The following is a 24,474-nucleotide window of genomic DNA, read 5'->3' on the forward strand; positions in this document are numbered from 1 at the left end:
GCAGGTCAACGGTGAGGTGAGTTTATTTTTTTTTTGTTTTTTTTTTTGTTTTTTTACATAATATGCTTATTATACTCTGCGGACTGGAGAGACTCAGGAACATACTGAGCGATATTTAAGACATTAAAGAACCCCCCAGGAAGAAACAAACGCGAAATGCGCATCGGGACCATTGCTGCACCTTAAGGTTGGATACATTTGCCTTATTCATTCATTTTGCAATCATGCTCTGCCCTCACTACGTGTGGATTTCTAATGTTGTGGTGCTGCCAAGCTATTTGATATGCTGCTAAATTAAATATATTGTGAGTATAAGGTTTCTTACCTATACCCAGTTTAGCCTACAGCAGGCATATGTCTCTGCACCGTATGCAATTGAAACACTTTTGATATTTTTTGCATGACTGTCTATGTAATATAAACCTCTTTACAAACTATTTGCTGTCAGTACCTCATTTAGATTATAGATGATGTCTCTATGCTGCCAATCTTCTGAGAATATATCACTATATAGTGTTTTTTCACCTACACTTAGTCTAACTTGCAGCCTATGCAGATATTTGTGCTTTATGCACTTTAAGAACTAGCTTGACATTATACGCTATAAAATGATTTAGGTTATACATCCCTGTATGTGTGTGGCTGTCTGACAGGCTGTGATTATAACCTTTCTACTTCTAAGATTTTTTTCTAAACTTAAATCTTAGTACTGATATTTATTTATTTTACTAACGTTTCCTGACCTATTCTTACCCGTTTACAGTATATAGCGATGACCTTTTGTCTGATCTACAATCATACTAATTAGACTTTTTTTTCGGCTGGCTAATTAAAAAATGTATGGTATTATTTTTGATGAATAGAATGCACTCTCTTTAATGCAGTAATTTTTGCATTTGTATTTACCCCATTAGTATTTTTTTTTATTTTTTTTTAAATGTATGTATAGCTTAATAAAGATATTTATTTTTATTATATACTCGGCATAACGGCTTCCATTTTGTGTATAGGTTGTACGCAAGCAATAATTAGGTGAGAATAACTTCCCTGGAATACATTTCTATGGAAAAACTGCATTAACAGGCAAATTTTAATTTTACATCATCCACTCACATCTAGGTTTTAATTCTTAGGTAAACCAATACATGCCTGCCCGTAATGAATTTAAAGTGCCTCTATTTGAAGATATTTGGTGTTGTCCCAGGTCCAGACAGGTCTACTTCTGCCTTGTGCTTGACATAGAACAGAGTTTCCTGTGTTGGTATGTCATCTGTTCTATATGAATGTGGATGGCTTACTTGTCTATTTCAATAGCTAAAACAGCTCCCTTCTCCGTCATGGCCAATGCATTACACATTTAGAGTTGTTAAGATCAACAAATTTCAATCAATCAGGATAACTTTCATGTGCAGTTATGTATTTACATGAATTTATTAAATATTTTGTTTTTCAGCTAATGTGTCATAGAAAAATTAAGATCCATCAGGCCATTCCAGGGAGGGGGCATTCACACAAAATCTCCAGGAGAAAGAGTCTATCTAAACCTCTTTTGGGTAATAAAACCACATATTTAACATATAGGAAGAAAGGAAATTACATATAGCTAAGAAGTGACAAAAATAATTAAAACTCACTTTGAGGCTGAGTGTGCCTGCAGTGACCAAATAATTAAAATAGGATTTCTATTGTGGGAAGAAGTTAGGAAGACTGAGATTTATAGGTTCAAGAAGAAGGGAAGAAAAAATCTAACACCTTTAGAGGTAACTATTGTTTTCTTCAGAGGAAACTTGACATCTGCAACTAGATGCTTGGGCACCAGTGGTGTGTGGGTGTAGCTCAGGTGCTGATAAAAAGACAAGACAAATTATGTGTTCAGTGTCGGCAGATACATTGCTGTGTAGGCTTGGTCCACGTTTTTCTATCAGATTGCTTCCACCCTCTAAGCTCTGAAGAATTAGGCCATGTTCACACTATGCGGTTTTTACTGCGGAACCGCGGCGATTTTGCCGCTGCGGGTCCGCAGCTTTTTTCCATGCAGGGTACAGTACAATGTTACCCTATGGAAAACAAAAACCGCAGTGCACATGATGCGGAAAAACCCGAAAAAAACCGCGCTGAATTGCTGCGGAAAAAAAGAAGGACCATGTCACTTCTTTGTGCAGAATCGCAGCGATTCTACACCCATAGAAATGCATTGATCCGCTTACTTCCCGCATGGGGCTGTGCCCACCATGCGGGAAGTAATGCGGATAATGTGCGGGTTATACCCGGGGTGGAGGAGAGAAGACTCTCCTCCAGGCCCCGGGAACCATATTTGTGTTAAAAAAAAAATTAAAATAAAAAATCATGTTATACTCACCTCTGAAGTCTCAGAGCTGCACGCGGCCGTCCGGTCTCAGGTTTGCTATGCGAGCAGGACCTGTGGTGACGTCGCGGTCACATGACCGTGACGTCACGAAGGTCCTGGTCGCACAGCATCTTTGGAACCGGACCGCCGCCTGCAGCGCCGAGGAGATCGGGACGTCAGAGGGTGAGTATATCATCATGATTTTATTATTTTTAACACTACTATTGATGCTGCATATTGCTGCATATGCAGCATCAATAGTAGGGGTAAATCCCGCAGCGGAACCCACAGCGGAACCCGCAGAACAAACTGCGATAAATCTGCAGGGATAACCGCAGCAGGTTTGCCCTGCAGATTTATCAAATCCGCTGCGGGAGAACCCGCAGGACAGAACGCATAGTGTGAACATGGCCTTAAAGTGATGTCGGGTTTACTTATTTTGTTTTGTTTATCCTTTTATTTTATGTAATTGTATATGTTGTATTATTTTGTCCTCTTTGTAAAATCTTTTGTATATTTTTAAGGCTTATGGACTAGTGGATTGGATCTATCACTATAGTGCTGTGGTCTGGTATATTTGTGTTATAACCATTTGTGCTTTTAATTGTTTTTAAACATTTTGTTTGGCTTGTTTGTTAAATACATTATTTATACATATTTTCTTGATGATCCTTGTCTTTACATATTTCCTTTTTCATACACACTTTGCACTCTTTTTGGCACGTGACAGGCAGATCCCTACTGTGTTTTGGTGGTGCCTTCCCCTTTCCTTATATCCAGAGTGCTGGACAACCTATTTAAAGTTAAGTTAGACTTTTTAAATTATCAGATAAAAAAAACATAATATGCAGAATTATTTTAACAATGAGTATTTTTAAATTATTCTCTCATTTTGATGTTTTTCTTATTATGTCATTTACTGATCTTGTGTTAGGGCTAGCAGATCGCACCGAGGAAATATAGATGTTTATTATTGGTGCGTTCGCAGCCTGGGGTCCACCGTGCTGGAGGAACTGCTGCTAGTGAATGGTGGCACTATTTGGCGGTATAAGCTAGCTCTGTTACTTCACAGAGTAGCTGTGAAAGGAAAGCACTGCGCCCTGTTAGACTCACAGAGGCGCAAGCTAACTGCCGAACTGATAGCAGTCAGTTGTCATGCAAACTCACAATCTCCTCACTGGAGGAGCCGGTATTCTAGGGGCTTATTTCAGCCGGATCCCTGAATACATACATACATAACCACACTGGCGCAAAGCACATAACTTAGATTGATACTAGCGCATGGCTGTGCGGTCATGCGCACCTTTTATAGCTGCAGCAAGTACAGGACCTTCCCAGAAGGACTGATGGGAGGCTGCCACAGAAGTAGAGCACCTTCAGGACCTTCCTAGAGGACCAATGGGGTTTGCTGCAGTATCTAAGCATGTGACCCTTGATCTCAAACAAGAGATCTTAGCCTGGGCATGCTCAGAAGGGGAAAAGTAGGACTTAGTCTCAAAGACGTCTGCTCACCTCTACCCAGTACTGGCTACAATGGCAGAAGCTGGAAAGCCAGCAGTAACCCTTTGCACAGAGTCAGACTGAGCGAGACGCTGGGACCGACGTCTCTGCTAAGCAGGCTCCACTGCAGCAGGAGAAGAATGGGAGACTGCAGCGGAGATGGCCCGAGATTCCCCCTGTGCAGAGGCGGGAACTTGACCCCTAACATTTTGATCATTAATTTTATATTTTAATAGATGTAGCAATGCCTCATATGTGTATTTTTAATTTTTTCATTTCTCAATTTTTAACTAGGGAAAATAGGGAGGATTTGAATAACTTTCACCAGAATATAATAGTGACATGTACTGGATTTCTTCAGCAGACCCCTGGCTGTCAGGGCAATCCATTGGTGCCTGGTGATAACATTGCGTGTGGGCGGTTAAAGCAGCATGCCCCATGAGACACATAGTGCAGATTCCACTGTCATAGGTTGACAGCTGCATTTAATAAGTTATCAGTCACAAACGGAGCCATCATTTGCTGACAAAGATGGATTTATGTGGCCGCATAAAACTCAGTGAGCTGACATATGACATGTACCAATTTACATCAGTAAGGGGTTAATATGTCCCATTTTATTTAACTCTACAGTGACCAAACAAATACAAATATAAATGCATTGAAATAATAATAATTTCTATTACTTTGCCCCCATTTAAGCCTTTGTATAGTTAAACTAAAAGATGAAGTAGTGCTTAAAATATTTTGTAAACTGTATTTAAATAATGAAATAATGAAGTATGATATTTGAGAGTTCTGGTACCTTTTCGTGAGCACTAGTAGAACACAATTATATTAATTCAATAAACAGATCTTCTGAAAACTAAATATTATAAAACTGTCATTTTATATTTTGCTTTACTGGATATTGTAATTTCTTTGCTTTATAAATAGTTGAAAATGCACAAAACATCTTAAAAACCTAAGGGCATGTAGGCCTATTAACATTCCAAAATGTGCTCTCAGTGTGATTCTACAAGGTCTTGGCAGCACAGTTGCAACTCCCTCTGCTATAACACTTTATTGTACTGATGAATTTGGCCTTGCACGTCTTGTACAGTATCATAATGCAGTACAATATTTGTCTGTTAAAACACCTGCAGTTTGCTTCCTTTTTGTTTTGCAAAATTTTTCACAATATCTATTTTTATTTTCATAAAAAAATTGTTTACATATGTTTAGTTAACATAGTTGAGCAGATGAAAAATTTCCAACCGTATTACATAATGTCTTAGACACCAAAACTTCCAGGAACACTAAGGCTATGTGCCCACATTGCAGAAATGCTGTGGAAATGTCCGCAGCATTTCTGCAACTCCCTGCCGTGGGTAAAGCGCATGCGGAATTCACATGCATTTTCCTGCAAAACACAAGCGTTTTGCCAGCGCTTTTAGCTTGCAGAATGCTTGCATTTTCCAAGCCTATGCAGCATCAATAGTAAAAAAACAGAATATTAAAAATAATAAAAAATATGGTTATTCTCACCTTCCGACTTCCCCCAATCTCCTCAGCGGCACTCCCGGTACGTTCTGCTCCCAGGGATGCTTTGCGCGAAGGACCTTTGTGATGTCACCATCACGTGACCGTGATGTCATCTCAGGTGATTTGCGCAATGCATCCCTGGGAACGGAAGCCGCTGGTTGCACTGCTGAGAGCCAGGAGGACTTCAGAAGGTAAGTATATCCCTATTTTTTTTACAGGAATATAGTACCCAGGGCCTGGAGGAGAGTCTCCTCTCCTCCAGACCCTGGGTACCATCCGCACATGAAGAGCTCACTTTATGCATGGTGGGCATAGCCACATATGTAAAGTGAGCATTTCAATGCAATCCTATAGTGGCAGAATCGCTGCCATCCGGCAGAAATAATGAACATGCTGCGGATTTTACCGCTATGCGATTCTGCAGCGGGAAAATCCACAGCATGGGCAGAGCAACTGTGGAATTCCATAGGATTGTATGGGAATGCATTTTTTAAGCGTTTTTAAGTGTTTCCTCTGTGGCAAAAATGTGGGGGTAAGGCATAAAAAATGCAACATGGGCCTACAGCCTAATTATTAACCTTACATTTAACATTGACTGTCAAGAATATTAAATATTAACCCTAAGTCTCTAAAAATACAAAGGTGCTGCCTTTGTAATAAGTTGTCAACGTAATACTGACTGATGATGATGATGATGATGATGATGAATCTGCATTCAATTAGCCAAATTGATTTGAGGTAAATCAAATTTATTTTGAATTTTACAATAAAATTTTGACTCACTACAATCTGAATTTTATGCAAATAACTTTGGGGAAATCCAGAAAAATTGCATCTGAATGACCATCATTAAAATGGATTGTCATCTCTTATCAGCTGATCTCTTTAGTATTATTAACTGTATATTGGACAAATAAACTCTTACAGATCTCTGAATTACGGTAAATATCACAATATCTATGAATTATTGATACATACGTAGCTGTAAACACCCCCTCTCCTTCTCATTGAGTTGCAATACAATATAAATTCATTAAACATATTATTTCAAATGGCTTTTACATATAATAAAATAATTTCATACTTTATGCCTTTTTAAGCTTTGTATCATCGCTAGCTTTCCCTTGTGCCCATAGTTTTAATCATTATTGTAGCATAACCATTTTACTTAAAAGACCAATATTGCCATCTAGAATACTTTACTTTCACAGCAAGCAGAGTACATTAATCTTGCCAAATTTCAATAAAGTGAAAATTCACAATTCCCACTCGATAAAGCTGGCAAAAAAAATTTGTTGAACTGCCAAGAAATGGAAATCTACATCTGTCACCAAAGAGGGAGTACCATGCAGCTCATGTTTTGTCGCTTGTTTAGAACGAAATCAATGTCTTACTTTATTATAACAATTGTGCTGTCTATAATCACGGGGAAAATAAATCCTCCTGGAATTTTGTTTACAAGTTTCAAACATTAAAACCAAAGTTGAGCTGTCTATAGAACATAACGCAGAACAGTTAATGGTCCAGCAAAATAATGGAGAATATCACATGCCTTAAAGGCTTTTCAATAAGCTATTAGATAGCTGAAAATAAAGGAGTGTTATCCTGAATGTATTGTAAGATCCCAACCAATGAAAGGGAAATTGTGATATTAAAATGTGTACAATCTATGCAACCTCCAGTGATCAGCTGGTTTTTATGACCAGGCAGGTATTCCTGTTCCCAAAAATTCCACCATAACAAACAACATATTGCAAAGTTTATTTTTAAATCAATTGGCTCTCATTGTAGTAAGCATATACAGTATGTTGAGTCATACTTAGATAAACATTCTCTTGTAGCTTATTTCTGATGGGGACCTGTCAGATTGGAAATGTTTTACAACCTATGACAAAATATTATAGCACAGGAAGAGCTGCAAATAATAATATATAGGTTTGTGAGAAAATATTAGCGAAAGTATAACTTGTATTAAATTTATATCCAGGCATATTGTTGTCCTATCAGTCCTAAAAACTGATTAACAGTATCCCCTGCATAAGTGTACATAAAGACATTGCTGTCAACCACTGATTTGGGGCAGATCTCTAAACTGATAAGCCCAGAATGAATTATATTGAAATATTTGTGATAGCACTGCCTAACCGCCAGGACTTGAACACTTGCTGATGAGTACTTTCACAGAGTAGAAATGAGCACTAGAGTTTCAACACCAGGAAACTATATTCAGCCTTCTATCAAAAAGGTATTTTCTAAGAAGGAAACCTTCATGAAGTTTAAATAAGAGTTGTCCACTACTTTTATATTGATGACTTATTTCTAGGATATAGCATCAATCAGTGACAGTTTAACACCAAGCTGTTATCACCTCTGGTGACCTGATGTAAGCAGTGTAGGGGGTGGAACACCATGACTCCGGACACTGTTTAGTGGCCAATTTCAGGCAATGCAGTTCAGATTCTATCAAAGAATAGAAGATGATGTGAAGTACCTACCAGTAGTAACTAAACAGTGTACAAAGCTGAGGCATTTCACTACCCACACTGCTTACATCTTGCCCTAGAGATGACAATGTCTAGTCATGGGTTGTCTAACCCTAGAATTGGCCCAAATCATCCAACTGAGCTACTTTTGTGGTTTGTTTACTTTAACCCATTTCTGCCAGCTGACGGAACAGTATGTCTGGCAGTATCCCCCGCTTTGAGGTGGGCTCCGGCCATGAGCCCAACTCAAAGCAGTGACATATCAGCTGTTTTCAACAGCTGACATGTGCCCGTAATGGGCGCAAGCAGAATTGCGATCGGGGGTCATCGGTGCATTGCCATCACAACCAGAAGTCTCCTGAAGACCTCTATGGTTGTTGATAACTGATTGCTATGAGCGCCACCCTGTGGTTGGTGCTCATAGCAATGCTGTATTTCAGCTACATAGAGGTGATCTATGCATCGCCTCTATGTAGCAGAGGCGATCGAGTAGTGGGTGCTTCTAGTCTCCCATGGAGGCTATTGAAGCATGCCAAAAGTTAAAAAAAGTATTTAAAAATGTAAAAAAATAAAAAATATAAAAGTTGAAATTACCCCCCTTTTTGCACACATCAAAACAAAACAACAAAAAAAATCAAGCCTACACATATTTGTATCACCACATTCAGAATCGCCCGATATATCAATAAAAAAGGATCAACCTGAAAAAAATCAAAATGCCAGAATTATCTTTTTTTTTGGTTGCCATGACATTGCATTAAAATGCAATAATGGGTGATCAAAAGAATGTATCTGCACAAAAGTGGTATAATTAAAAAAGTAAGCTTGGAACGCAAAAAATAAGCCCTCACCTGACCCCAGATCACAAAAAATGGAGACACTACGGGTCTCGGAAAATTGCGCAATTTTTTATTATTTTTTCTTTAGCAAACGGAATTATTTTTTCTACTTATATAAAAGAGAACCTAGACATGTTTGGTGTCTATGACCTGGAGAATCATAATGGCAGGTCAGTTTTAGCATTTAGTGAACCTAGCAAAAATCCAAACAAAAACAAGTGTGGGATTGCACTTTTTTGCAATTTCATTGCACTTGGAATTGTTTTCCCATTTTCTGTTACACGACATGCTAAAACCAATGACGATGTTCAAAAGTACAGCTCGTCCCGCAAAAAATAAGCCCTCACATGGCCATATTGATAGAAAAATAAAAAAGTTATGGCTCTGGAAAAAAGTGGAGCGAAAAATGAAACCGAAAAAACGAGAAAAGCTCCCACGGTTAAGGGGTTAAAGTGAAACTGAGAGCAGCATGATGTAGAGAAAGATACCCTGAATCCAACAATGTATCACTTAGTTTACTGGGGGCAGCCATTCCTATACAATCAGTGTTCTTAAAGTTAGAATGAAGCAGAGCTGAGAAAGTTAACCCCTCTCATACCAGCTTCTTTGCTCCCATATGTACAAGTTTATTGACACTGAATTGCTTAGCACAGCAGGTGGTATTGTTGGACCAGTGCTCACGGCCAGCGAGTCACAGCAATGAAATTGTCCTCGTGATAAAACCTTCATTGTAAATGTACAATAGCTCACAAAATGATAAATGACACATCATTGAAATCTGAGTTTCAACTCGTACCCCATGCTGTTCTCGAATTACATAGCAAAAACCTGCTGACGGATTCCCTTTAATGATGCTGAAAGAACTATTCTTGCTGAAAAAAAAAATGATGGAAGCCTTTCTGAAACTCGATTAGGCAACATTATAAGTCAATGCATGTGAGCCACAACAAAGATTTAAATAATTTTAATAACTTTATATAAGCAAGACATACATTAAATATCTCTAAGTTCTTTTATGCTTCATCGACCTTTACTATTAATACGATACACAAGGCAGAAATATTTAACAGCAAATGTACCCTTTCAATGAAATATTACGGGCAGAGAACAACATCACGAGGCAGCATTTCATAGACCATTACAATCCCGTCTCAGCTTTGAAATTTAAAGCAAGAAGTAATTAGGCCGCTAATCATTAAACTTGGAAAGCTAATTGTTAAAAAGATAACATTTTGCTATTGAAATATTCTGAAAGCCCGATGCTGTGTGTATTGCACTTATAATAAGATAACTTAAAATTATGAACATCATTTTTCATCTCCCTGTTAGAGCATTATTACCCAATGTTCTATTTATTAATTACTTCCTTCTACATTAGTGCATAATAGGTAACATTAAATGACTCAAATTCATTGATTTTGCTGCACTGGAGGGAGAACTAACACAATTCTTAATGACTTTTCACAGTTCTAGTTAGCCAGCTGAGTATTCGACTGCCAAACAATTATTTACATTTTTTACCTAATTGTCCTCCGGCAATTGTAAACTCCAGAAACTTATAATGCTTAATACATTTCAAGGCCTGTGAAGAATACATAATGAAACACTGCAATCAGTGAACATAAAGATTCTTTTTCATACTTCCATAGCAAAATATCATTTAGGAAAGTTTATATGTTTCATTCTGCATAAAAGGCTGAATACTGCCATCGTGTTTTACATCCCTGAACTACAGCTAGATAACAGTATTCTAAAAATCTGCTCATTTACTGTAAACTATTGGGGTCACGGCAGAATTACCGCTTTACGCTGGCAATAAATAAGCTTTTCTTGATTATGAGATTGACCTATGGCCCATTCATATCTACTGCACTCCTAATTATAAATCCTTATACATTTGGACTAGACCTAAATCTCAGTTTATCAACAATGAGCTAAGTATTACTTTTAATAGGACATACATCAAAGCTCTTCTTCACTTAGTTACAGAGAAAAGAACATCCAAAAAGGAGCTAATGTTTAAATCAAGTTATCTATTTTCAAATAGTTTTTTTTTTTCACTTTTTTAAATGGCTGTGGTTTTTGTTTTACATTTTGTTCATTATTTTCCATAATAAAAATGTAGAGATAATTTTTTCATTGTATTATCCTAATTATCACAGACAGTATTGTCATAAAAGATAACATGTACATATGTATAGAACCAGATCACAATTGTTAATCATCACAGCTCCTCTACTACACCACAACGCACAAAAGCCTCTGAAAAGATTGCTAAGTATATCTAAAAAAAACTATACCACAAAGGTCAATGAGTCACATGATGGATCACGTGTTGTCTATTATCTGTAAATGCAATTAAAAGAAGCTCAGACAATGTTGATGTCATAATTTTCATAAACAGCAAGCAAAATTTTCACTCTTTAAAAAAAATTACGAAAAAAGAATATGTGTTAAAGTCAATCTGTCACCAGGTTTTTGCCAACTAATCTGAAAGCAGAGACAGGGGCCCTGATTGTAGTGATGTGTCGCTTACTGATTTGTTTGCTATATATTTCATAATCGTCTGCTAAATCACTATAGGACTAGTGAACGTACTGCCATCTTTCCACTATATTCAGGAGTTCTGTATAATCCCGCCCCTACCACCGATTGGGAGTTTTTTTGCTTTGTACAATATACATAGAAAGCTGTCAGTCTGTGGTGTGTGAGGTTTAAGGCTATGTGCGGATTTGATGCAGATTAAATGCAGATTTTCATGCGGATTTGTATGCGTTTTTGCAATCTAAATATATTATTTAACAAAAAAATTGTGATGTCATTTCCTTGTTTAACCTCTTATTTTTCATTCTACATTGAAGACTATAATATCATTACATAGCATGTTCAAACATGTTTACACACAGAAAACAAATATGAGTGAACATATTATATTTAAAAAAAAAAATATGTGTGTGTGTGTGTATATATATATATATATATATATATATATATATATATGTATATATATATATATATAATACTAAGCCCATGGTAGTAATTAACTGGTGTCATCCAGGTACCCTCTTTAATAAAATGGAACATACAGAATAAATAAAGACACACACGTGAGAAATCTGGGTGAAACATAATATCTGTTTATTTCTCAAAAAATATTTTTTAAATTATTGAGTGAGCTCCCACATAAATTTCTTAAACAGCTGAGGGAAAGGCGACAGGTGAGGGCTGATGTTAATATTCTGGGAAGGAGCCAAAATCCATAATGGTTCCCAGGCTATTAATATCAGCTCTCAGATATTTGCTTAGCTTTTACTGGCTAGTTTACAGGGGAACCCCAGAAAAAAATTTACATGGTGTCCCCTTATAAAATCGAACCAGCAAAGACTAGGCAGAAAGCAGTGGGCTGATATTAATAGCCTGGGAAGGGGCCATGGATATTTGCATTCCCCCAGGCTACAAACATCAGCTCTCAGCCGCCGCAGAGATGGCACATCTTATAGATGTTCCAATTCTGGTACTTAGCCTCGCTTTTCCCACTTGCTCTGTAGCAGTGAAAAGTGGAGTAATATTTGTGGGGTTGATGTCACCTTTGTACGGTCCGGTGACATCAAGCCCACAGATTGGTAATGGAGAAGTGTCAAAAATCCTATAGTTACATGGTAAATAAAGACACAGCCAGAATAAAGTCCTTTATTTGTAATAATCACACAGACTCCTTTATTGAATCTTAATTTATCATACTTACTGCATTGCCTAATCCCTGACTCCCTCGATATCCTGCAACAAAAATAAAATAATAAACCAACATATAATACTTCCTGTCTGACATAGTCCATTACCAAGAGTCCCATGACAATCTCAAGTGTAGAACAGTCACATCTACCCGGCCACTGGCGATGCACTGACAGGAGGTAATCCCTCCCGCAGGGTATCACTGACAGTTCATTGGAGTTCGTGCTCTCACTTTCAGCATCGATACATGAGAATTTTGTCACACAGCGGTGCCGCAAGTGAGAATCACAGCTGATGAGCTGATGAACTCCGGTGAACTCTCAAGGCAGAGCAGTGATACATTACGGGAGGATTACCTCCTGCCAGTGTACCATCGGAGGCCGGATAGAGCAGTCACATCTCCCGATGTGACTGTTCTACATGTGAGATCATAGTGGGACACTCGTTATTAAATGGACAATGGAGGACAGGGAGTATATGTTGGTTTACTATTTTATTTTTGTTGCAGGAGACATGGGCATCGGGGATTAGGTGTTTGGTGAGTATGAATGTTTTTTTTGTTTGACAATTGAACACAGTTGCCGGTTGATGGTACTACTGTCCCATCATCAGCTCATGCTTTCACTGTTATATGTGATAGTGGATATAGCCGGATGGGAGTAGTAGTCCCATGAGATGACGCCTGGGTACACACACACACCGACACCTGCAAACAGAAGACAGACACCCGCAAACAGACACACACAGACACCTGCAGACAGACACGCACATATTTTCAGCTCAGACATATTTTCCACCCACACATATATTTTCTGCCCATATACTCTTCCTCCTTCCTTTCTGCTGAATTTTTGACATGCAAATTCACAGCAAATCTGAAAACCTTTTAACACCTGTGGCTTTACTGCGGATTTGACTGACTCAATGCAAGTCAATGGGTGCAGAAATGCTGCAGATCCGCAAAAAGAATTGACATGCTGTGGAAAATAAAATGCTGTGAATCAGGACGGAATTTTCCACAACATGTGCACACCAATTCTGGATTCCCATTGATTAACATTGCTTGAGGAGTCCTTTGCGGATTTGGTGCAATTCCACACAGAAAAAATGCTGTGGATCCACAACAAATCCGCAACATGTGCACATAGCCTAACAGAGCTCAACATTCACAGAACTGGATAGAATAGTGTAAAGGGGAGCTTGAGGGCACTGCAAATATTTAAGGGGATGAATGTCCACACACTGAAAGTTACATGGCAAAACAAGACAAAGAAGCAGTATGTATAAAATGGTCAAGATCACCCCCACATATTATACTTAAATATGTAATGAATAAGTTTATTAATGAAATACACAAACAGAACAACAATAATATTAAAACCAATTATACTAGCCGAGAATTGGCCATGCAATAAACCAATGAAGATCCATATAGGGACCAACAACTGACCTCTTCCAATGTGCTAGCTGCAGGTACATTAAGAATAGCATAGTAGATTTTGATCAGAATGGTATAAGTGATAACTGGTGGCCTTTGACTACTATGAGTGAGGCAATGACAAGAACAAGGATCAATATGCAAAAGGATACATGCGTAAATAATAAAAATAAATGTAAATTAGATGACAATATAACATTTAAGGCCATTAATTCCTAAATAGACCTATAACATTGGGATCCATTTGCAACACTGAATCTGTGCAACTAATTTGGAAAGATAAAGAAAAATATTCTTAAAGATAATCATATGAGCAAAATTGAAAGCTGCTGCCAACATGACGGTGAAGGGGAGGATGTCTTACCATCATGCTGGCTAAAAGAGCTAATGTAACCCATTCACCGTGCATGTATAGTGTATGTTGGGTGCGTTTGTATTGAGTGGACAGAGGAGCTCTCCAAACATGTTGATTGCTAGTTGTTTTATTCAGCCAGCAACAACTTCTAACAACAGTAACTGAATCGAATTTTGATTACTGATGCTTAAAGAGAACCTTTCATCATGTAAAAAATAGAAAGTGTTTGCTCTTATTTTATTCCCGCTGCTCCCATGAGGGTATGTGCACATGTTGTGGAAAAGTGTGCGGATTTTTCAGCACTGATTATGGTAAATTCACACTGCAGATTTACTGCGGATATACTGTGGATTTACCATGTTTTTTCACGGTTTTTGTGCGGATTCCACCTGCGGTTTTACACCTGCGGATTCCTATTGAGGAGCAGGTGTAAACTGCTGCAGAATCCGCACAAAGAATTGACATGCTGCGGAATAAACAATGCAGCGTTTCCGCACGTTTTTTTCCACAGCATATGCACTGCGGAATTTGTTTTCCATAGGTTTACATGGTACTGTAAACCCATGGAAAACTGCTGCGAATCCGCAGAGGCCAACCCGCTGCGGATCTGCAGCAAAATCTGCAGCGTGTGCACATACTCTGAATATTCCACTTTTTTTCTTTTTTTTTTTTTAATCTGCCTTATGATTCCGGAGAGATGAGCATTTTCATTTACTACACATTTTTATTACCTTTACCAAGAGGGCGTGGCTTACTGGATCCTCTGGAGGTTTGTCTTTTTAATTTTCTGTGTTTTTACCTTGTGAGCAACGTTCCATTGTTAAACATCATAAAAATTAGCACAAAATAAAATAGTCTATATCTCTGGAAATGTATGACAGATATTTAGCAATACAAAAACAGAAAGCCTAGGAAACAGTGGTAATAAAATATGAGCAAAAACTGGCCACTTATTATAAAAGGTCCTCTATATAACCTAAATTCTGATTTCAATTATTGAAAGCTGAATTTAAGTTGCATGTTGTGGGTGGTGTGCCAATTTGGGCCGCCATCAGATTCCTGCAAAATATTCATATGGTGCTGATGCAATAACATGGCAGCCTGGGTCCTGATGAAAACCCTTGTAGGTACCATCTTTGTGCTCTTTGTAATAAAAGATAATATGTACCTATGTAAAAAAACTGGATCACACTTGTTATAAAAGGTCATCATCAGAGTAGACATGTGGGAAATGTTATTTATTAACTATTTTTATGACATAACTTTCTGATTTAAGGGCATAAAAATTAAGTTTAAATGGCAAAATGTTCATAAGTTTTCACAAAATTTCTGTTTCTTTCATAAATAAAAGCAAGTAATATACAATAAATGTTACCACTATCATGAAGTACAATATGTCACAAAAAAAATCACAAAAAAGTCTCAGAATCAGTGGGATTTATTGACGCTTTCCAGAGTTATTACCCTATAAAGTGACACTAGTCAGAATTCTAAAATTTGGCTTGGTCCTCTAGGTCAAAATTGTCCCGTTCACTAAAGGATTAACTATATTCTATTGAAAAGTTGGTTTTGATTGCGTTTTGGGGACTGGATAACCTAAAACAAAAACCTTCTCTCTCTGGGAAGGACCCATGTTTACATTTTACTTTGCGAATCTATTGATTTCAGTAGTGCTTTTTTGATGGTCCACTTTATCAGAAATGCTTCATAAGAAATGAAAACTTACAAGACACTTCCCCCCTCAATTAATGATTATCATCAATGTGTCTCTAATGTCGGAATGGGTTTTCTAAACTGGAAAAACCTTCAAGTTCAGGAAGCCATTTTTTTACAGTCTGTTATGGATACCTAAATAAATTCTTTAAATCAACATACTCCATCTTACATGCACAGCATAATTTTTTTTTGCAATACTTGATTTTGAACATAACTCATCACTTTGCAAAATTGACAAAATGATAATAATTATCAAACTTAATAAGTTTTGCCAACTGTTCACAGGTTAAGATTTATAAACTCATGTGGGACCTTTAGGCTTGATCTTGTGTATACTTTGTTATTGTAAATGTTTATTAAGCTTTTGAACAAATTATGTTTTTCTAATATCAATATTTGTTGAAGTGCTGTTATAACATTAATAAAATATGTAGACAATGCATTAGTTTACCTAATACATGCTTGAACTTTGCTGTATGACCAAGACTTGTCTTTGCAGTATTATTATGATATAATTAGTCATAGTAATGACAGACAGCAATGATATTGATAGTAAATTCTTTTAAAGCAGAAAAACATATGTACAACGAAAAAATATTGCCCTAACTATAACTCTAAATAACAAATATAAGCATTGAATTAAGGGTTACACAGAATTTTAGAATATATACAGAATTAATAGATTGAACAAGCCATAGGATCATCATTTGCAATAATCCCCCAATGATTTATATGAAAGCAAACTTCTGAGAAAACTCAGTTGTCTTTTAGAAGTTTTTTCACTATCTCATTGATTTCTATAGATGATGCAATACAACAAAAATGCTGAAAGAATTGCCATGCTGTAGATTAAAAAAATGCTGCAGTTTTCCAAATTAGTCAGGGGAAAAAAACACTTGTGTGCATGAGATTTCTGAATTCTCATAACTTTTTCTGGCACTATTAAAAGCATCTTTAAATTTGCACAAAGAGCTCTGCAAAAAAAATATGACAAAAACACATGTGAAAATAGACTTACTCTACAAAAATCTGTTGGAAAAAAAACATAGGGGTTAACACAAAGGACATGCATTGAAAGAGGGTGAGACAAGAAGACCACTTATTTGAGAAAACCACACCTTACCTAGACCACATTTTCAATTTAACTACTGTATAGATGACCTATTTTTAGATGATGAATATTTCTATAAACCATTTGGGTGATCAACAAAGAGGTTTCACTACTTCACATTTACGAGTAAACAAAAAAAAGCAAAGGTTTAATATGTCCTCAAACTTTGGATTTTTTTGTATTTCAGGTTATCGGGATTTCAACTTCCATCTTCAATAGTAAGCACAGGTTCTATTCTCACACTTTGGTTCACAACCGATTTTGCAGTAAGCGCACAAGGATTTAAAGCAGTTTATGAAGGTAAAGCATTCCAATAAATTAACATAACAAAATATTGACTTCGTTTGAAAGTATAAATACTAAAAACAAATAATGTACATACTGGTTAAGAGGATAGTAGCAAATCAATTAACTCTTCCAACCTTTAACATTGTACTGCAAAATTCATATTTGGGGTACATGTTATGTTACCTTTATTTTAAAACTAGCTACAAAATTTTAAATGAATGGCATGTTTTACACATAGTATATAATTCTAGTTATTTAATTATAACTATATATTCAAATAGTATAAAGGGAATCTATAATCAGAAAATGACCTATTGTTTAAGTTAGGTTGTCTTTCTAAATGTATTTTTTTTTTTAAATATTGCCAATGTTTTTTGTCTTTTACATACCAAAGAGTATCTGTATTAAAATAAAAAATAGAAATGTTACAATTTTCACAATAGTCACTGAGCCTATTTTAAGATACCATATTTTTCAGACTATAAGACGCACCAGACCATAAGACTTACCCCAAATTTTCAGAAGGAAAATAGGGGAAAAAAAGCATCAAATGGGGGTCCATCTTACAGTGCGAATTCAGCTTATTGGGGAGACCAGCAGCGCAGGTGTTGCGATGTCATAGGAGGTATTCGGTTTCAGGCAATGATCTGACTCCAGTTCCAGGCTGGTGCGGCAGTATTTGGCGGTGCTCAGTGGTGCAGGAGCTCCGTTGACATTTTCTAAAAGCATGGAGCCCCTGCACTTCCATTGCAGCAATGCGATGGCCTCCAGGAAAATGGCCATCAGAGGTGTCGCATGCACAGATTGAGATTTCAGCACTGAGATCTCATCTCCCAGGATGCCGGCATCTCAATCTTCACATGCGCCGCTTCCGGAGATCACTGAATCACAGCAATGGAAGTGCGGGAGCTCCGGTCTTTCACAAAATGTTGGTGGAGCCCCCGGACCAGCCTAGTATGGGAGTCAGATCATTGCCCTGCAGCATTGGACCACCAAACACCCCCTCTTCCCAGCCTAGGGCCGGCATAATGGCCGGACTCCTGCTGCTGTCACATTCCTTGTAAGTACAATGGGGAAAAAACATTTTTAGTCAGCCACCAATTGTGCAAATTCTCCCACTTAAAAAGATGAGAGAGGCCTGTAATTGACATCATATCTAGACCACAACTATGAGAGTCAAAATGAGAAAAGAAATCCAGAAAATCACCTTGTCTGATTTGGCAAGATTTATTTTGCAAATTATGGTGGAAAACAAGTATTTGGTCACTTAAAAACATGCAAGATTTCTGGCTCTCACAGACCTGTAACTTCTTTAAGAGGCTCCTCTGAACTTGCACAATTGGTGGCTGCTTAAATACTTTTTTACCCTACTGCACATTCGGACTATAAGACACATCCCCAGTTTCCCCCAGAGGTTTTTTTAGGAAAAAGTGCGTCTTATAGTTAAAAAAATATGGTACTTATGTTCAATTGTTTCAGGAAACAATAAATATACATAGTCACAAAGCTCCTGACTCTATAAATATTATTGAAGTATTTAATAAGCCTGTGCAACAATCATTGTGAAGGGAGGTGGAGAAAGGTCAGCTTTGACATTCCCTATTGTAAATAGTGGATTCTTTGTTACCATCTGTGTATAGAGGTGTCGATTGTCATTGTATTTCTTCCTCTGCTTATAAGGTGCCTTGCTAAAACCTCTTATGGAAAAGAAAGGAAAGTTTTTTTTTTATAAAGACCATGATATGAATGCAAACATTGCCAAAGAAAACACATACAACAGGTTATTTTCTGATTTTAGCTTCCCGTTAGAGGATTTATATATTACCTAATATATATTGATTTATCCATAGCACATTAGAAACCCCAATCAATCAAGTGTTGTTTCAGTGACTGATGGTTAGTGACTCCATATATATATGGAGTCATGAACAACCCATTTAAAGGTTCTATTCTTATTTTATATTTTTTATTTAAAAGTTGGAAGAAAAACTAAGTAATCTAACACTGACTCATTTATTTGAATGATGAAAAGTACTTTCCAATAACATTTCTTAGCATGAAAAATATTCCTTATTAAAATTAGTGTACCAACGAAGAATTTATTATACAATTGTTATCGCATTTTCTTTTTCGTGGACTCCAAAGACTTTATACATTGTGGTTGTACAATAAATTTAGTAGAGACCAGAAACAATAATATTTCCATAATGTAAGTTTTGTTAACAGATTTTAAATTAAGGATGGGTATGATAAAAAAGTGAGGACAACAGTTTAGAGAATATTTTGTAATGAATACAAGAGATCATGATGGAATATCAGCCATTGATGTTAAAATTGTCTTGGGGAATTTAATTGACTCTAATAGTTCTTGACAAGACACTTTGTCATCATCATTTTCCCATCTACTGTTTGCTGCAGTTACATCTTTACAATTTCACCTGACATGGGCAATCATGGTCACAGATTTTATATAAAATATAAATGTATGCTGTTGTGCAGGATTCCAGCTTAAACTATGGGTAGTATGGAAAAAAAATACATTCATCTTGGAATATGTAGTATGTGTATTTTTGTACAGTTTATAAATATTTGTATGCATACATGTTCTATTTATGAGCTATTTATGAAGAGTTTATGTTTATTGGTACAATATTAAAGAAATTCTTGGTATTATGGCTTGTGATAAGGATTGATTCAACCTGCTATACGAATGTTGGTGGCTTCTTTTGGTCCAGAATGCTTCCTCAGCATTTGTGTTGGATTAAAGTCTTGGCTTTGAATCAAGAACACAAAACGTACTTGCTCTCTTAGTAGTCTCCTTTGTTAACCTGACCTACATGGTTGAAATCGGACATCTCATCTATTACAAGAGATTCTGGTCCAGGAACATCAAAACTGATTCAAAATATATGCTAGCATCAGCTTGTTTCTTTATGCTGTAGGAATGCAGCATTTATCATGAATAGTAATATATTATGCAATACAATTGCGTAATCTGCTAGTGATTTCCTGTTTGACTTACAAATGTACACTACCGTTCAAAAGCTTAGGGTCACCCAGACAATTTTGTTTTCCATGAAGACTCATACTTTTGTTAATCAAATGAGTTGCCAAATGAATTGAAAATCTAGACCAGATTTTGACAAGGTTTAAAAAAAAGATTTTTAATTAAAATAAAAATTTTCTCCTTCAAACTTTGCTTTCGTCAAAGAATTCTCCCTTTGCAGCAATTACAGCATTGAAGACCTTTGGCATTCTAGCTGTTAATTTGCTGAGGTAATCTGGAAAAAAATTCACTTTCTAACAATTTTTTTACCCCATTTCAGAGCTGATTCACATTCAGATAGCTTTTTGTTGCTCCAGTCTGTTGTTGCTTTTCTCTGTGTGCTAAAAAAATGAATGAACAGCAGAAATCCATCTCAGAGAGTTTTTTTTAATCTATCTGATCTGAACACAGAGAGCCATAGCGAGCCATTCAGATGATTTGTCCCTCAATTCTTGGCTCACTTTTTAATGGGCATGTTTCTTAAAGGAGTTTCCTCAAGAATTTGGGTATAAAATTACATAAAATGTTGCAAAGCTTTTGCAAAGCTCAAAATTGCACAAAAATGTTGTGACTTTTTGGTTTTTTACAACAGTTCCTGCAAGCCCCACTAAGCTGGATGGAGCTAGGGCTGTACTGTGACAGGTGAGATGTTCCCAAAATATGAATCATTATTAACTAGCTGGTGGAGATGCAAGTTACAATGATTCTCCAGGTCATTATGAGTTTGTGGATCCCCAACCATGTATAGGTTCTTTTTAATTAAAGTGGTGAAAAAAAATCCAAAGTTTCTTAAATGGAAAAAAAGTCCCCATTTTCCTAGAACCATAGAGTCTCCATTTTCTGTGATCTAGGGCTGGGTGAAGGCTTAATTTTTGAGTGCCAAGCTAATATTTTTATTGATACCTTTTTGGTGTAGATACAATCTTTTTATTGCCCATTTTAGCATTTTAATGCAATGTTGTGGTGACCAAAAAAAACACAATTCTGGAGTTTTGATTTTTTTTCTCATTATGTCCTTTACCGATTGGATTATATCTTTTCATATATTGATAAATCAGGCCATTCTGAAAGCGGTGATACCAAAATATGGGTATTTTTTATTGTTTTATTTTGAATGGGGCGAATGGGGATGATTTCAACTTGTATACTGTATTTTTTATTTTTGTAATATTTGTAAAAACATTTTTTTTACTTTAGACTTGCTTCATTAGTCTCCATGAGAGACTAGAAGCTGCAATCATCCAATCACTTGTGCTACAGCCCTGCTCTGTGTAGCAGAAATGATCACTTGCTATGAGCGTCAACTATGGGGCGGTGCTCATAGCAATAAGGCAATGACAACCAAAGGGTTCTGCTGCAGATCCTGGGTTGTCATTGGAGTGCCCCACAGGGCCATGGGATACTCGGTACCGGGGTCAACACAGTTCCTAAAGGGGAAGGTCACGGCAGCAGTGACCCGGTCCATGGCCCTGGGCATCAAATTAAAGTAGATGTTTTGTAGGAAAGTGGAAAATGGGAATAAATGTTATGGGGATAAAGTGGAATGTTCGTGACACCACCTGTGGTGTTCTGCCAAGGGTAGCCGACGCTGCTTAAAGGGACCGCTGGAGCCATGGTAATGCAGCTGAAATGGTTCCACTCCCCACAGGTGGAGCGTGGCCCCAAGCAGCCAAAGAAGGGATGTGGTAAAGTTATGTTGATGGTGGTAATGCAGGACAGGCGTCGCAGGAATGAATTGGAAGGACACAGTGAGATGCAGTTTCCACATTTACTCACAGTTTAGGTGTTACTCCACAGCCGGGGTGTTGTGTCCTCCAGGTGAGTGGGGCTCCTATCTAGAACTCCCTTTTTGTATGCCTTTCCTGGCCATCTCTCTATGCTGGCCTCCACTTCTCCTGCCCAGCGTCTCACCCACACTGTCCTAAGCCAGCAACCACGAACCTGGTCAGGCGACATCCTCTCAGTCATCTGGATTCTATTCGACTGCCTTTTCAGCCAGTTATGGGTGGATGTGGCTGTGACTCTTACAGATGCCACAGCCTCCGAGTTACCAGTTGAGCATTAAAGTTCTTCTCCTAGATCAGGGGCCAGTTCCCCTTTCTGCAACCTGGTCTCTCCAACCTGACACTGGTCAGCCTGGATGAGGGCCCCACGGGTGTCCTTCCTGGGAGCTTCCTTCCTTTCTTTCTTCTCACTGTAAGGATCTGAAGACCCACACATCTTCTCAGCTCCACTTCTCCTCACAGACTCCCTGAAACTCCTCCCTTCTGTCTCCCCTGACAACTCCTCACTCTCTACCCACACCTTCTACCTAATCCCTCCCTGGCCTAGGGAGGTCTAGTGTTGGGTGCAAGTATTAGGGTTCTGTACAGTGTCCCCTCCTTACCAGAGACTTGGGGTACCACACCTCTAGGTGAGATGCAGTACATCTGTGGCGACTGGACCTTCAGGGGTGCCACATCATGCCAACCCATCAGTGACCTGCCAGCTTCATCTCCTGAGCCTGCAGCAAACAGAGGATGGCCACCTTAGATATAACTATAGGTCTAAGGTGGTAAAGGGGTTAAAGGTTATCTTTCATTGTATTTTTTTTAATATTTAGTCTTTTCCTAACATGTCATTAGCATTCAAATTAATGGGGTTCAAGTCACCCATCGCTCACAAATCTTAAGGTACCGTCACACTAGACGATATCGCTAGCGATCCGTGACGTTGCAGCGTCCTCGCTAGCGATATCGTCCAGTGTGACAGGCAGCAGCGATCAGGCCCCTGCTGTGCTGTCGCTGGTCGGGGAAGAAAGTCCAGAACTTTATTTGGTCGCTGGACTCCCCGCAGACATCGCTGAATCGGCGTGTGTGACACCGATTCAGCGATGTCTTCACTGGTAACCAGGGTAAACATCGGGTAACTAAGCGCAGGGCCGCGCTTAGTAACCTGATGTTTACCCTGGTTACCATCCTAAAAGTAAAAAAAACAAACAGTACATACTTACCTACAGCCGTCTGTCCTCCAGCGCTGTGCTCTGCACTCCTCCTGTACTGGCTGTGAGCGTCGGTCAGCCGGAAAGCAGAGCGGTGACGTCACCGCTCTGCTTTCCGGCCGCTGCGCTCACACAGACAGTACAGGAGGAGTGCAGAGCACAGCGCTGGAGGACAGACGGCTGTAGGTAAGTATGTACTGTTTGTTTTTTTTACTTTTAGGATGGTAACCAGGGTAAACATCGGGTTACTAAGCGCGGCCCTGCCCTTAGTTACCCGATGTTTACCCTGGTTACCGGCATTGTTGGTCGCTGGAGAGCGGTCTGTGTGACAGCTCTCCAGCGACCAAACAGCGACGCTGCAGCGATCCGGATCGTTGTCGGTATCGCTGCAGCGTCGCTAAATGTGACGGTACCTTTACTCCAGAGCATGTTGCTCAACACGCAGATGTGCTGAGCACAGAGCAGTTTAAGTGATCAATAACCAGTTTATGAGTCTGTGCACAGAGTAGAGCACTGGCTCACAGGCATTCTGTGAAGCAATGTTTTTGCAGAAGCTTCAACATGTAGTTTTGTAAGTTACTGTAAGGGAAATAGATGCAGAAAATATTATTAACATAGGGAAAATGAGATAGCAGTCAGACTAGTAAATTGGAATTTGTTTTTTATATTATGCTACTGTTAATTAGGGGCCTAATAGTTTTCTTTTGTTTTTGTTTTTTTGCTGAGTTGCCTCTACTGAGCAAAATTTAGTTTAGGGAGAGTTTCCCAGACATGGATTTTCCACAGGATGCACCATCAAATGTCTAGCACATAGATTAATCTTTTGATATGTATTCCTATGACTCTTTTGCTAAGAATATGAGTTACAGAAAATTGCATAAAAAACTACCATAAACCCTTTGGCACAAGGAAAATATCATCAGTGCTTTAATAAATCCTGTTAGATGATGGTGTTTAAATCGTGCCTATCTTGACCAGAATACTTGAACCCTATGATTATAATAACTAAATATAGCTTCCAAATCAGATTCAAGTATCCAAAGGCCATTTTTACAGAATGCTAATTACATTTTTAGAATTATTTTCTTATCACCCATGAACAGTCTTAAAATTAC

The 24,474-nt window shown here is 37.9% G+C and overlaps 1 protein-coding gene across 1 annotated transcript in view; it reads left to right on the top strand.

The window, feature by feature from the left end:
* The window catches only part of CSMD1 (CUB and Sushi multiple domains 1), a 3,308,788-nt gene that overhangs the window by 1,013,925 nt on the left and 2,270,389 nt on the right, over positions 1-24,474 (top strand). The window contains exon 3 of the mRNA XM_069726899.1: positions 17,233-17,345. Within this exon, the coding sequence (XP_069583000.1) occupies positions 17,233-17,345 (113 nt within the window). The remainder of the gene's footprint in view (positions 1-17,232; positions 17,346-24,474) is intronic.

Source organism: Ranitomeya imitator, chromosome 5, assembly GCF_032444005.1.
Source record: "Ranitomeya imitator isolate aRanImi1 chromosome 5, aRanImi1.pri, whole genome shotgun sequence".
Classification (NCBI taxonomy): Eukaryota; Metazoa; Chordata; class Amphibia; order Anura; family Dendrobatidae; genus Ranitomeya; species Ranitomeya imitator.